The 15,029-nt window shown below is 40.9% G+C and overlaps 1 protein-coding gene across 2 annotated transcripts in view; it reads right to left on the bottom strand.

The window, feature by feature from the left end:
- Window positions 1-14,790, bottom strand: part of GYS2 (glycogen synthase 2 (liver)) — a 34,483-nt gene extending 19,693 nt beyond the window's left edge. The window contains exons 1-4 of one of the 2 annotated variants that reach the window (XM_009077457.1): window positions 14,583-14,790; window positions 5,806-5,987; window positions 2,990-3,181; window positions 1,988-2,173 (exon numbers count right to left, since the gene is read on the bottom strand). In XM_009077457.1, the coding sequence (XP_009075705.1) occupies window positions 1,988-2,173; window positions 2,990-3,181; window positions 5,806-5,987; window positions 14,583-14,703 (681 nt within the window). In that variant the 5' untranslated portion in view covers window positions 14,704-14,790. The remainder of the gene's footprint in view (window positions 1-1,987; window positions 2,174-2,989; window positions 3,182-5,805; window positions 5,988-14,582) is intronic. The other variant, XM_009077458.1, reaches the window with a different exon arrangement.
- Between the last annotated feature and the right edge of the window lie 239 nt (window positions 14,791-15,029).

The raw sequence follows: 15,029 nt of genomic DNA on the forward strand, positions 1-15,029 counted from the left end.
TGACTGGGTCATTATGCTGCCTCATTAATGCACCTAACAAACATATCTACCTTAGGAGACTAGTTCTAGTATGTGCTAGATGGAGAGAGATCAGTCAGAAGGAAATCTGAGGATATCTGCCTTACACTGAATGTGGAGAGGTCAGTGTAACTCTACTGGTGACAGAGGGAGCCTGGGAAGAGTGACAACCTAGGGTAGTTACCGCACACAGCGCAGACAGAATTCCCCCTACACACTACCATGCTGCAAGCTTTGTGCATGAGAGCAAATGAGTGGAGACAAACTATGTTCAGTAGCTGTCTGTGTTGGGAAAGGAAAATAAAATAAAAACCAAAAAAGAGGCAATGGCAATCTAGGAAGGGCTAAGAGAATTGGGATTGTACAGCCTAGAGAAGAGAAGCCTTCAGGATGACCTAATTGTGGCTTTCCAGTACCTGAAGGAAAGAGAGAGAGAGTATTGACAAGAGCCTGGCGTGACAGGACAAGGGGGAATGACTTCAAACTTATAGAGAGGAAGTTTAGATTGGATTTTAGGAAAAAATTCTTTCCTGTGAGGGTGATGAGACACTGGCACAGGTTGCCCAGAGAAGCTGTGGCTGCTCCATCCCTGGCAGTGTTCCAGACCAGGTTGGATGGTGCTCTGAGCAAGCTGGTGTAGTGGGAGGTGTCTCTGCCCACAGCAGGAGGGTTGGAACTAGATGATCTTTAAGGTCCTTCCAACTCAAACCAGACTGTGATTCTATGATTCTGTGTTTCTGAGTAAGGCCAGTAGCACTCCTGCTTAGGTCTTATCTTTGGAAGACACTGTTCCACAGTGTGCCAAGTTTCCAACATGCAACTGAAAATTGCCAACTGAGTAATTTTCTTCACTGATTTCAGCCAAGGAAATGTATGGGCAGTGAATAAGCAGTTGTTTTAGCCTTTTAACTTTACCTTTACCCTCAATAAGTGCTGGAATGCAAAAATCTGGTGAACACAAGTTTGTCTGTAACCATATCAGAAATCCCATCTCATGCAATGTACCTGTGCTGAAGGCAGTGCTAAGACATTTGGGTGCTTGAAACATTGGTTTGTGTTATGCTTTGAGTGGAAAGAGAACAGTGAAAACCAAAACCACTCGACGGGTTACAAAAATTCCAAGAAACAAATGTGGGTCTTTTGAAATCAGAGAATACTTCCTACATTTGCCAGTTACAAATTAAGACTAACCTGAAATGCTTGAAATTAGAAGGAACTTAGTGTGTCTTGCAAGAATTAAGAAGTAGGCTGGGGAAAGATAAAAAACGAAAACACCATTTAATGCAATTCCTCCACAAGAGGAGGACCAGTGGTTACTTTTTCTCCTGTCTTTCATTAAGTGTTGTGAGGCTGTACCTGAAGGGCCAGATGATGACTACAGCTCAATAGGGTTTACATTCCCTGGTTACTCATGCTGCTAACAGTAACTCCCAAACCACCTCAAGCAATGGATGCCTTTCCTGACCACAGAGGGGAAGATTCTCACGGACACCTGACTTACAAGGATTTCTTGGCCCCAACTCTACCCTTGCTTTCTAAAATGTCCCAAATCATTGAAAAGAAGGTTAGGAATCTCTGTTGGCAATTCCACACTGCTGCAGTATTACTCCATCTGTCAGTGGATTGGACTCAGGCACTGACTTGGCTGGAGGTTGAATGAGTTTCAGCACTCTGTAGTACAAATCTGGTAAATCAAAGCTCACTGAAGGTAGTGTAAGTATTCTAGTCTCCACTGAGCTTTAAGACCTGTAGGATGACACAGAGAAAAGGTACTCATGCCTGGGCACCTCACGGTCTTACAAATACCATTTGTTTTGCTCTGGAACCGACAACTTATCACTCAGCTGTGGTTCAATCATGAATGATAACATAAACAGAAAATATATATATATATAGCACAGTGAGCAGAAAAGGGGTCAGGAGCTGGTTAGCTGAAAAAAAGGGAAGGAATGATAAAAACATCTCTTACCCGGTCAAGATTGTTGTAAAAATCTATACTGGCTGCACACAGGTATCTCCCAAGCAGAGTTGCATGGGTAGTAAAAATTGTGGCTACAGGAAGTTTTTGAGATCGAGACAGTATTAAACCCACTCCTGCCTGCCATTCGTGGAAGTGAGCAATTATATTGGGCTTGTCTTCAAACTGACAGGAAAGCTGAAAATAGAAAGAACATAAATGAAACATACATTATCTTCTCCATCATCCCAGCCCTAGAAACCTCTTTTTTCCCATGACACCTGGTGTGTGTTTACTTTCTTTCTTGTTACAAAACAGTACAACATTTTAAGTGGTCATGTGCCTTCATTCCCATCACCCCTAATCCTTAGCCCAAGAAGCACATGGGGCTCACTAGTGCCTCAGAAGAGTCTCCTTTCTAGAATATCAGGGAGCTCTAGCAAGCACAATCAGTCTTATATCCTTTAACTTGTTCTTCTGCTGTTGAAGCTCATGTGGATAAGAAAAACAGACAGATGATACTGCAGATGAACTAAATTTCTCTTTAGGTAAGCTGTGGCAGAGTGACATTTGAAGTCACAATGCCACCATTAATTCTTTCTGTCCATCTATATTCCCTGTGCAAGGTAATATCTAATTGCTGAGACATAGCTTGTCTGGCTTCAAGGACAGTTTGTCAGTATCACACTTTGACTTCCATAGGAGAGAAAAAGGGAGTTTGAGATACTACTTGTAAGAGCATCCAGTGACAAATAAGGGAGTTGAGAAGAAACAGAGGGGGAAGTGACAGTAAAGACAGCATCAATCACATAGGGCAGCCCCCCTGCCCTGCTCCTGGAAAATACAGTTAAGTGACCACTTAACATTTAAGTTTAAAACACAAACTTGATCAACATCAAGATCAAATTCCTTACAATCATAGTTTTCAAACTGAAGAATAGGAACCACATGTCAAAGTGTTTTGCTCTGCTGAAAAGACTGAGGTTTGAAAATCACTAGACTTAAAAACTGTACCTCTTTTAAAAACCAGGCTGTTAATGATCCAAAAAGCACAGCATCGTTGGCTTCTCGGTCATGAAAAGGGATCCCTATGTTGCTGACATCCCAAAATTCACCTTTCCACTTGTCCAGATTCCAAGCTGCTGATCCTATATCAAACAGTAAGACATATGGGCTGCCCTCTATCAGCCATCTTCCAAAAAATACCTATGGAAAAGAGGCAAGGACACAAGCAGAAAATGTTAAAGTGAATGTAAAGGGCAGTGAGCACAACTATTTTCATCCATCAAATCTGAAGTATTTTACACAAGGAATCTATTATCATAGTCCTACACACTCAGGACTTGTGGTTTTCCTTGTAAAATACATGGACTAATACTGGAACAAAGGAAACTACAATCTTTAGGAACATTTTATTTTTAAGACTTTCATTTTATATCTTCATTGCAATATTAACTTTTTTCAGGAAAAAAAGCTTAGGAAGAGTGCACTCGGTTGGATAATGAGATTTTATGCTGTTATTGAAGAATCTATGACATTTTTGTTCTTATTTCATAAATATTTTCTTTCAGTCAGATTTTTCCCCAGTTTTCTGTCATTCATGCCAGATTAGTGGTGAGAGATTTTGTAGCACAGGTGCTTGGGGTCTGTATCTACCATGACAACTCCTCATTCTTCCCAAGCAACACAGAGTACAAGGATTCCACTCTACCCATTTGGCAAAGTGGAAGGATCAAGGAGAAGGTGTGCCAATACCTAAAACTATATCAGCCTCAAAATACAGCTTCCCTGCTTTGTCTGCATCAGTATAAACATCTCTAAGAGTATTTAGAACATCACTGCCTTAACCTACCTGCCTGACCAGGAGAGTAGGCTGAAGTGTCATAAGGCAACACCACAGAGCTGGGCACACACTACAGATTGTACCAGTCTGCATAGTCAAATTATTTCACATTAATTCTACCATCAACATAGCTGGGACCTCAGAGATTGAACCCAGCCCTGATGCTACCATGGACTGAACAGAGGTCAGGTCTTGAAAACAAACAAGTTGAAAATTCTTAGGCTTGTTTGCACAAAAAAATACAGGGTGTAACAAAGCCAGGTTTGCTCCTTTTTGCCCATGCATTTATTTCAGGCTATCTGGATTTGTTACTCAGGAAAATAAAAGCAGGGAGTTTGTGTGAACCCAGACTTCACCCAAATGCATAGTCAGGTTGTGGCAAGGAACACACCTGACCTGAGAAGTTTGGAAGCATTCCTAGGCCCCCTGGTTTAAAAGCATCCATTGTGATGCATAGGCAAAATCCAGACATAAATGTTAATAGGATAAGCTCAGCTCTTGGAAGCTGGAGCGTCATTATTAGAGATCAAAGCTATACCTGATGTACCTGGGACAGATTTGTTGCTGCATATGAAGACTCTAACAGCACAATGCACTTGTTAGGCTGGCAGGGTTGCCTGATTAAATTGTATGTATTACTGGAACAGCATGAAATGTATCTATATCATTGCAATTAATCTGCTGCACAAGTCTTTAGCTGTTTCCCAAACCAAGGGGTGTTGCACAGCTTGCAGGGGCATCTCTTGATAAGCAAGAGACAACATGGAAAACTTGATCAAACATGTACGAAAATCTGACAGAAATAAGCTGTGGTGGTTAGATTAGAGCTTTCTGTTTGAACCTGAGCCTGAACAATGAAATCAGCATGTTAGTGTCCCCAACAGACACTTTGCCAAGCTGTGGCACATATACATCCAACAATACACATCTGCATAATGTGCCACAGGGCATTAGATGCTAATAACAGCAGAGCTGCTGTTCCAAAGGGAGATAACACATTGCCAGTGCCACAGCTGGTGGCAGCCCAAGAACAGGTTTCTACATTACAGTGTGTCATGCCCCTCAGAATAAACCCTTGTAAGGATGTTTCCTTGCTGCTGTCTCTTGATGCTTTTCACAACTGTTCAGCACACATAATTAAGCAGATGGTTTTTCCTCCTGCAGACTAACATCTCTGAGGGACTCAGAGTGCCAGTGAGTTCTAGATCTCTGATGAGGATTTTCAAGAAGAGAGGTCAAATTTAGCATGTTTTCTTTCACCCACTCTCAGGTAATCTGCTGTCCCCAAGGCAACAGCTGCTTGCAGTTTAGTAGCTGCCCCTCAACACAGCAGATTTCATTCCTTTTCACAGATCATCTTTATAGGAAGAAGCTTATTCCTAGTTTATTGTTGAAGAAACGAAGTCACAGAACGACTGTGAGGTTTGACTGAGATCACACAAAAAACACTGATTAAAAATCATGTTGGAAACAGAGACAAAGTCACTCCTTGTGCTGTGGTTTAACTTCTCTATGTAGGGAGCTGCAGCTAGTTGCATTGAGCTGAGGAAGCAGATTCTTTGTCAGTTGGGTCCCTTTCTGACTTTCAGCTCTATATAATGCTACATAAGAATAATTGTGAGCTAGTGGAACACTCTTCTCTCTCCACCAAAAGAATGTGAAATGCAAGGGCTCAGTCAAAGTGAGGTCATATTGTATCTACTGAAATCTCACCGTACTTAGAGACTAGATAATAAGTCATTAATCCAATTAAGAAGACTTGCAGATAAATGACTGTTAAAACCTGTAATTGGATGAACTGGTTCTTCCTCAAAAATAACCTTTAATGAATTGACTCTGCTGTTCTAACAGTGGATTCTGAGCCTTTCCCATTGTGACATTGACCAGGACTGCTGTGTCAAGTGGAACAGCAAGAGCATTAACTGCACCTGTAATCTCCTCAGAGTCAGCTTTGTTGCCCTGGGAAGCAGCAGCACATCTGATTTACCTGACACCCTTGGCTTTTCATGGTGTCCATTGCCTTCTTAACTGCAGGGTTTGGAGGCTCACAGACTTCCACCTGAGTCTTCACATTCTGCTCAAAGTAGGGCCCAATCAGAAAGTAGTTTTCACCCCATTCATCTGCTGTAGTTTTGGCTTTTGTCTGAATCACAGTGTAAATGCCTCCCACTGCAAAAGATCACAAAGAACAAAATGTAGGAAGGGGCATGGGCCACAGAGGTGTGGAATAGGCATCAACCCACCTGTGGATTAGAGTTAAATCATCTCACATGTTTAGATTTTAAGTGAAACACACACTTTATCAAATACATAGAAGTTCAGTCTCTTAAATGGTATCAGGGCCTCAAGGTTCAGTCAAGGAGTGTGCAGATGATGGAATTCTCTTACCCCAAGTGACTGCATATGGCTTCCCTGAATTACTCCTCTAATCACAAGTGAATGGTTTCTGTCCTTAACTGTTAATTTTATTGAGTCTGTGAATTTTGAAAGTTCTTTTTGGTGTTCAAAATCACACCACAATTTTTCAATTGATATTCTTATGCTATTCCCCCATTTTTGGATTGCAAAATTTTACACTCAGATTGGGTGATTCAAATCCTGGAGCTCATGCTTCCACTCTCCTATGTCTAATGTCGATTCTACTGCATCCCAATCACTGCCTTCTGCTTTTTTATTGCTGCAGTTGTAATTTTCAAACATATTTTTCAGGATGTAGAAATGCACATGTTAAGAACTGACCTGGCACTTCCAGCTTGTTCGACAACAAATTACTGAATGAGGTTGAGGGACTGATGAATTTCATTGACTACTGACTATAAAAATGGATTTACATCATTATCCTCAAAGCAGAAGGTTGTCATGTTCCATTAGCATTCTAAAGAGTTGTTAAAGCTGGAATGAATGTAGCATACACTGGCAATTTAAAGGGCTGCAGCACCTTTGACCAAAATATTGTCTGTTTTAAAAATAAATGCAGTTGTCAAATGTCTAAGAGAAGGCAACAATAACACCCCCTGCCAGATTTTATCACAGCCCCATGGTGCCAGGCAGCAGGCATTCCACCACCACCAATTCAGAACAGTGCATGCTTGAATCCAGCAAGTGGAAGGGATAGCAAGGGAAGAGACACTCCAAAGCTAGGAGGCTGCACAGCAGAGACAAGTTCAGTACAGCTTCAGCATGGTAAGATAAGTGAAGCTCAACAGGTACAAGCAAACAACAAAAGAAACTATTTGAAAGGAATTGTTGTTCCTACATACACATTTCATCTCCACTGAATTTAGGCCTGTTTGGCAGTACTCCAGGCAAGAAGCCTGTGCTATGCCTTCCAGCAGTGACATCAAAATTGCATAAGGAGTCAGCACTGAAAGTTGCCAATGATTTACAGCAGGTACTCCAGACTCTTTTTTAAAGGTATTGAGGTATCCAGAGGTGCCAATGCACCTCATCCAGTTGCATTTGTCAAGAATCTTAAGAAGCTACTCAATTCTTATAAAATCTGCCACAAATGACCACTATGCACAATACAGCAACTCAAGTTGCTCAGCACTTTGGGAGATTAGTTCCCACATTAATTAAACTGTATCCCCTGACAACTACAGAAAGCCTTCTGCAGAGCCTGATATCTTGCAGCTCTGAGGAACCTACATTTTAAATTGTGCTCCTAAAAACAAACTCTGCACTTAGAAACCTTTTCTCTACAAATATCCCATCTGTTTTGAATGCTGGAAGGATCCCTAGTCCTAATATTTTTATGTCAGAATGTCTCAGGATTCTAGGTATTTTACAAAGGAAAACAAGTGCAGTTCCAATCTATCAGCTTGCTAAGTAGAATTAGTCCAATAAATTATTACCCTTAATAATTCAAGGCCTGGTAATACCCTTAGTAATTCAAGACCTAAGAAAACAAGAATCTTGCAGATCTTGTCACAGTTCAAGAGTTTTATATCATATAGACATGGAACTGCAGAAGGAAATCTATGCATAAGACTATTATTCTCCACTTCACTAGAACCAGAAAGCTAAGAAACTAATTTACAGTCATCCTATTCTTCTGTGGCTGCTCCGGACTTGGATTTAGTTAAATCTAAGGTAAGTGGCACTATATATTCCCTACAAGTTCCTCTGCTCACAAGCTGAGATTCTACTTGAATAGCTTGGATTCAGAATAACATCAAATTTTAATTGTATGAGAAGTCAGAACATTCAACGTCTGAAGTGATAGTTACAATAACACGTCTGCTCTTAGAGGTGGTAAATGCATCATATGAGCACAAGGGGCTTCAGTCCAACATGGATAAATAAGAGACTTGGTAGAAATCTTAGTCATGGGACTAGCTGGTTTGGAATTGGCAGGAATACAGAGCTCAGAATAAGGGAAGAATTTTGTGCAAAGCAGCCTGATGATCCAGGGGAAAGAGAAAATATGACTTGCAAGATGAAAGACACTAAATAACATGATAAAGCTGTCTATGAGTTGAGTGATGCAAAGCTCTTCCCCTCCATCACAGGTGTGCAGATCAGCCTCTTTCATACTGCAAGGGGTTCAACACTGAGCTGAGGAGCTGTGTTTCCACAGCTATTGATCTTAAGAGTAATATGGAAGCTGCAGCTCAGGGACTGAGCAGTGCCTTGACCTTTGTCCTGTACAGCCAACAGCCACGTGCTTCTTTCCACAAGGTTTTGCTTAGGATCCTTGTGTGTCCTAAAGAGCTAAAGATGTCTGGAAGGCCTCTTATAAGGGTAAGAGTCAAGAGTATGCTGTGCTCTGCCATCCTAAATCTGTTGCACAGTAAGGTAAAAAAGCTTTTCAGGGCACTGATTTGCCTGAAATGCAATGAAAAGTGCTTAGGATAAAATCAAAAGAGAATGTTTTATGGACTATAGAAATGTCTCAGAAGATAGCTGTGCTAAAAGCTCTGTTACCTGGTCCCAAAACTTACTTTTGTCTTCCCTGTTACTGTGGAAATATGACTCACAAAGCATGTCTGTGCACAAGCTTTAATTGACAGGGGAGGGAAACTGTGCAAGTGAAACTATGTACGTGGGAAGTGTTGGGTATAACTTAAAAAAAGACATCTTGAGAAGAACAGAGCAATGTAGCAATGTCTAGAATGATGTAGTGACTTTTGAAATTACACTTTTCCAAACCAAATGCAAGGAACACATTATATATCATTAAGAGATAGGTTATACATGCTCAGTTACTTTGGATTCCCTGGAAATATATGTGTCAGTAAGCAATACATTACACATCCTACTGAGTAACAGAGTAGGGGGTTACATGGTCACTTGGAGCCTAACAGAACTCTCAAATTGCTTCCAAGAATTTGGTAAACCTCCTTATTCTTCTCTAATAAGATGTTTTAAGGTCATAAACCTTAACAGGAAACCTTTCCAAACAACAGGGATGTACCAAAACGTTGCAGGTTTCTGTATGCTGCTTCTGAAGTTTTGTACTTTGAAACTGTTTTTAAAAGAAACAATGAAAGTAAAAAAATGAGAAATAGATGCAGAATCAGGAGAGATCAGATCCAGAGAACTGGTCTGGATCATCGAACATAGGCAATTAGCAGTAAAATGTGGATGCAGGGATAGTTAGTTTTCTGATCTTCACCAAAATGCTTTACTCAAACTTTTTAAGTTTTAATGAAATATTTCTATTATTTCTTTTTAAAATGTGTTTTAAATCTTTCCACCAGAATAAAAGAAAACAAGTCAAAAAGGAAATCAACAACAAATCTTTTCCCCCATTTATTTCCTTCCCATTCTTCCTCTTTTTTTAAAATTTTTTAAAGAAAAAAATAAACTGGCATGGAAATGGGAACTAAAATGTTTGCCAAAGAAGGATTTTGTTAATTTTAGAAAAGTCTGACCTTTTTTAGTAACCTCTTTAAAAAAAAATAGAAGATGAAACCAAAATCCTTTCTTAGAAAATATTTCATAGAATTATTTTTGAAAGTTTTAATGTTTTTATATACATTACCACTACTATGAGTTTGTCTAAAGGAGTTCTCTGCATCGCTCCAGCATCTTTTTCTTTCCCTGTTTCAAGTCCTAGTGAATTATTTCTTCTGTATTTAGAATCCCAGCAGCAATTGGAGCCTGCCCTCCCACCCACTCCACATTCCAGTAGGACAGAGGGAAGGAGCAGCAGGAAGCAAAAAGGAAGGAGAGAAATAAGGAGTGAAGTATGCAAGTGAGACAGAAGTGGAGATTGTCGCTGGTGACAGATTCCTTCCACACACACCTCTGCTACACAGCCAGAAGCTCAGGATGCTCTCAGGGCTCTTCAGCTCCTTGGCTGTGGCCTGTCCAAGCCACTCTAAAGGTACTAAAGCTTTCCTGAGAACCACAGGTGCCATAGGGTTCATGGCAGGGTGAACCTGGGGTCAGGATTCAAACTGACATCACTGCCACAATTGCTAATTACATCAACTATCCTTTCACTGTTCTCAGAATGTGTCTCTGATCTACACTGGTGTGATAAAAACTGGGATTGAACTTATTTGTTTCTAACATTTCATTGGCGTTTATTGATTGATTGATTGATTTCCCATTGAGATATCTGTGGGCTGCTTATAGAATAAGTGTCAGGTAAAAACTCCCACCATCTTCAGCTAGCAGATGTGTTTCGTGGAGGGTTTTTTGGCTGGTTTTGTGGCCAGGACTCACCAGAAGTTCTCTACGTTCTGTGAAACTGTGCAATTCCGAACATATTCTGAAATAATACTGACACACTGAAATTTATGGCAGATGTCCACAACTGAGAAGCTATTTCTGTGTGCATCATCCCCAGTGCACAAGATTTCATCTGAAATTGATTTGACATTGATGTCCCACCCCACTCTAGAAACACACAGAGCTCTGATGCTGTGCTTATGCCAAGTTTATGCCAGCACATCCCCACTCCCCAAGGGGTGTTACTTCAATTGTGTCACAAATTACAGTATTCACCTTCTCCCAAGGAATTTTCATCATGGAAAGACTTCTAACACAGAGGAGGTAAAATATTGGTCCTACTGACATCAGTGGGTTCAGGATTTAATTTCCAGATTTTCACCAGAGAAACTGTAAAGAGATCTCTGCTCCAGGGCGAGCTGAACCTAGTTTTGTTTTTAGCACAGTCTTCATTCCAATGGGGATGGAAAAAACATATTTAAGATTCATCTCCCAGTGACTCTTGAGCTAATCTGTTCACAGCTGAATGATGACACAAGCTGGCTGTTTGCCCAGCATTTTAAAACATTCTTCTATTTTCTATCTAAAAGCTGTTAGTGGTGCAGCAGGAGATACTAATCTAAATATCACTGGAATTATTTTCAAGACATCTTTATAGAGAACAGACCAGATCTTGAACATTCTCAGCCCTTCTCAGAAAATCTACTAGAGACAAACCCAACCCAGACAAAAGACCTACATAGCTTGTAGCCACTTCAATTGTGCTCCTGTCCTTAAAGTTTTAATTGGTCTCCATGTTATGAAGGAAAGAAAATCAGTCCTTTTTTTCCATAGATCTATGACCAGACCTGGCTTTACTGGAGTATGATAGCCAGGAGAGAAGGGGAAGTGTGAAAACGCTGAGATTCATCATGATTACCACCAGACATGTGGCCCTGCAGTCCACTGGGGACCTTTCCTGCCTGCATTTTTCCCCTTCTGCCACAGAAACACAGTAGATCCACTAACAGTATGGGTCTTGCTCGTCAGTAAAAAGCCAAATAAAGTGAGGAAAATCTTGCAAAACAAACTACACTTTGGAAATTTGAATTTCTTTGGCAGAGGACTTTCAGTGAGAGAAGATTTCAATGTTGTGCTTTGTTTAGGTGGCAAGTTCCTTTTCACATGACTTGAGGGAAGCAGGAGGGAGAGTGACACTGGCAAATGAGCCTTTTTTCCTTCAGCTACCTTATTTTTTGCTAGCTCCAGACAGAGAAGAGGAGTAAGAGGAGTAACTGAGAGGCCAGTGCTTTCCAACACATATGGCAGAGGTTGTAACTTAGCCCAGGCAGCAGTGAGGACAGAGAAGATAAAAAGGAAGGATGGAGAAGTAGAAAGCTCTGCCTTACTAGAGCATGTGTTAAATGATCTAGACTAAGAAAAGGAGAGGCCTTCACTGTTCCAGCTGCTAAGAAGTCATGAGACTTTGAAAATAATGGATACTTTTAGATCTCTGAGCACTGAATTTATATAACTGACTTGTTCTTCCCTACAGCTGCATCCCATGCCTCAGTACCAACCAGCACCATCAGGGAAATCCCAGGGAACACTTGCTCCCCATGTGCAGCTTGGCACATGAAGACCTTCTCACACTACATTATCAGATATGCTCTGATTTGCAGGACACCTTCATCATCCTCAGACTCTGAGGAAGAATATATTTAAGAGGTTGAGCTCAGCACATGTAAGGGCACTGTTTACAGGTGTGGGAATGGATATCCACCTGTGAGCTCTGGTAGCATGTTCCTCACAGGGAAGAAGACATTCAGCCTTGGTGTCATTGCCACAAAATAAATGCAGCAACTACTAAGAAACAGCACTGGCCAACAAGGAAATAGTCCAGAAGCCAAGAACCTAGTGATGCACACAATGTTAACACAAACACTTGAACAATCTCCTGTGGGCAGCAGCAGCTTTACACCACTTTGGCAGTACAAACCAACTTCACACTGAACTACTCTGCCACACCTTTACATTGCCAGAAAGGAAGAGAGAAACTTTCATATTAAAATCTTCAACATGGGCTTGTCAAGCAATGAAATCAGCTAATGCTTGCCTTTCCCTCTATATTAGGAACATATACAGCAACACTAACACTAAACTATGCAGCAGTACTAAATCTATGTGGGGTCAGCTTACCTCATCAAACAATTCCTCCTGCTTATGGAGGTGGGAAATCTACAGTGCAGCTATTATTTCCTAAGCCTATGCATCTTCTGTGATGACTCTCTCTGTATCTTGTTGGCTTCTCTCTCCTAAGAAACACAGGGCTCTAACAGTTTTCAAGAACTGTTAATAAAAGTTAGGTCACTAGAGAACAGTATCTCACCACATAACTTAGACATTCAATTGCCTGAAAGATATTGACTAAAACCCCTCAGTATCAAGAATTTGCCAGAAAAATAGGTTGAAACAGACTTATTAAAGAGTTTTTGCACAGATGTTTCCAGTCAAGGTTGGTTAATGCAAACTTTGCACAGAGATCCAATTCTAGAGAAGAAATTGTTTTGCATGACTAGTTCCTCCAGGCCCATTTGAATATAAGGGTTTGGTAAGTGATGTAATTAAAGGCACCTTCTTTTTTAACTATCTGAATAAATATTCACTCATGAGTATTAATTCTCTCATAAAATGTCAGAATAGTAAATTTTAGCTGTGTCAGTTGATTTGGCTTCAGCAAAGTCAGCAAGAGCTATATGGATGATTAAATGATTCACTACATTTTGTACACACAAAGGAAGACAGATAAATCTAGTTGGTTTACTTTTTCTTAAACATATTGTGTAATATCTACAACCACTGGGTCCAGAGGACTCAGAAAAAAATATCTCTATTATGTAGTTTAGAGATGTTAGTGAGAATATCTAAATTTCCTAGATTTCTGCTGCCATCTGCTTGCCAGAGCCTTACTTATCATGCACACTGCAAAAGTAAATGCTGCATGCTCCAAGTTCTGCGTAACCTAATTCGAAAAGCTTGACTGAAGCTACTGAAAAATAAGCCCAAAGAGATTCAAAGTGCAAAAGCTACTCTGTACTACCTCTGTGAATTGATACTACTCTCTAACAAAGCAACGTAAAATTGCACTGCATTGCAGATTAAATACCAGAAGTTATCACAGAATAGCAATTCCAGTTTCACCATGGGGATTAACCCTTGCATTGTCTGTTCCTCTCACATATATTTCCCCCTGAAAGTTTAAATCTTAACAGATCCCCTCTCCTGACTAATCTCTATCTATCTGCCAGGACAATAATACACATGAGGTCAATCATTTACTCATACTAATTCAGCTTTTGTGGTGGAAACAGAATCTGTTTCCCCTTGGCAAGCTACACCTACCTGAAAGGGGATGATTGGATGAGTGAATTGGAAATGGAGGCAGGAAGATCTTTGCCTAACAAGCAGTGTGCCCTGTGCCTGACAAGTTGCATGCCATGAACAAATCAAGTCCCTGATTGGCACCATCAGTGTTTGCAAAGACCAGTCCAGAAGAGTTTCAGCTGGCACAAAGGCTGCTGGTCATTGACATCTGGGTTTTGTTCAGTGGCTGCAATACAGCTATGTTTATTTATACCCCTTCCAAGCTTGGCCTCTTCTCCCTGCTGCTCTAGAAGGCTGAGGGAGACTGCTAAACTGCTCTGACTCTGATACGTTTTACAGTTCATGTTCAGGCATTACAGTCTGAATTGAATTTGCATGGAAGGTAAAACATACATATGTACAAAGTAACACCTATACATCCATATCTATCTGCATGCCCAGACTTATCACTTAGATGTTTAATCCACCTCACCCTGGTGGTGAAACATAAAGACACACAGACAACCCTACTCTAAGCTCATCCCACACAAGCACAGGCAGGTGCAGCCACACACTGCATCCATGATTACACAGGGATGCCACATGCACTTCCTCCAACACAGCAACCCTGCAGCTCACTTTTCTCCAGTCTCCTCTTTAGTGTCTCTCTTGTCCAAGCCCTTCATTCCTCCCTCCACTCCTGTGAAAACAGTGATACTAACTCCCAAGTGTTGTACAAACCTTTGTTGGTAACTTCCCAAGACACTTCAAAGAGCAGCAAATCCTCCACTGGCAGGTCTTCATCCTCCCACTGGGGAAGCCCATTAAGAGAAGTCATGGACAGCGATCGGGCCAGTGGCATTTTCTTCAGCTCTTGAGTGCCTACCACACAGGCTGCAGCAGTTAGCAAAAGGTCCAGATAAGGTGGCAATTCTCTGCAGTTCTGGTTAGAGCAGTCTGGCAGTGTGCTGGGATCCAAGGAGAAAATTATTCAGATAGCTGGGAGCTAATGGGTTTAAACTGTCTGACCACCAGCATTAAATTGGCTCAGTGAAATCCTCAGGGCTTGAGAAGCAGCTGCTGGTAGAGGTAAGAATTTAAGGCTGACCTGAGAGAGGTCTTGATGGTTTTGGGGCCAGAGCTCTTTCTTTTTCTTCTCTTAGAAGTAGGTAAAAACTGGTTTTGAGC

Source organism: Acanthisitta chloris, unplaced genomic scaffold (genome assembly GCF_000695815.1).
Source record: "Acanthisitta chloris isolate BGI_N310 unplaced genomic scaffold, ASM69581v1 scaffold11806, whole genome shotgun sequence".
Taxonomy (NCBI): Eukaryota; Metazoa; Chordata; class Aves; order Passeriformes; family Acanthisittidae; genus Acanthisitta; species Acanthisitta chloris.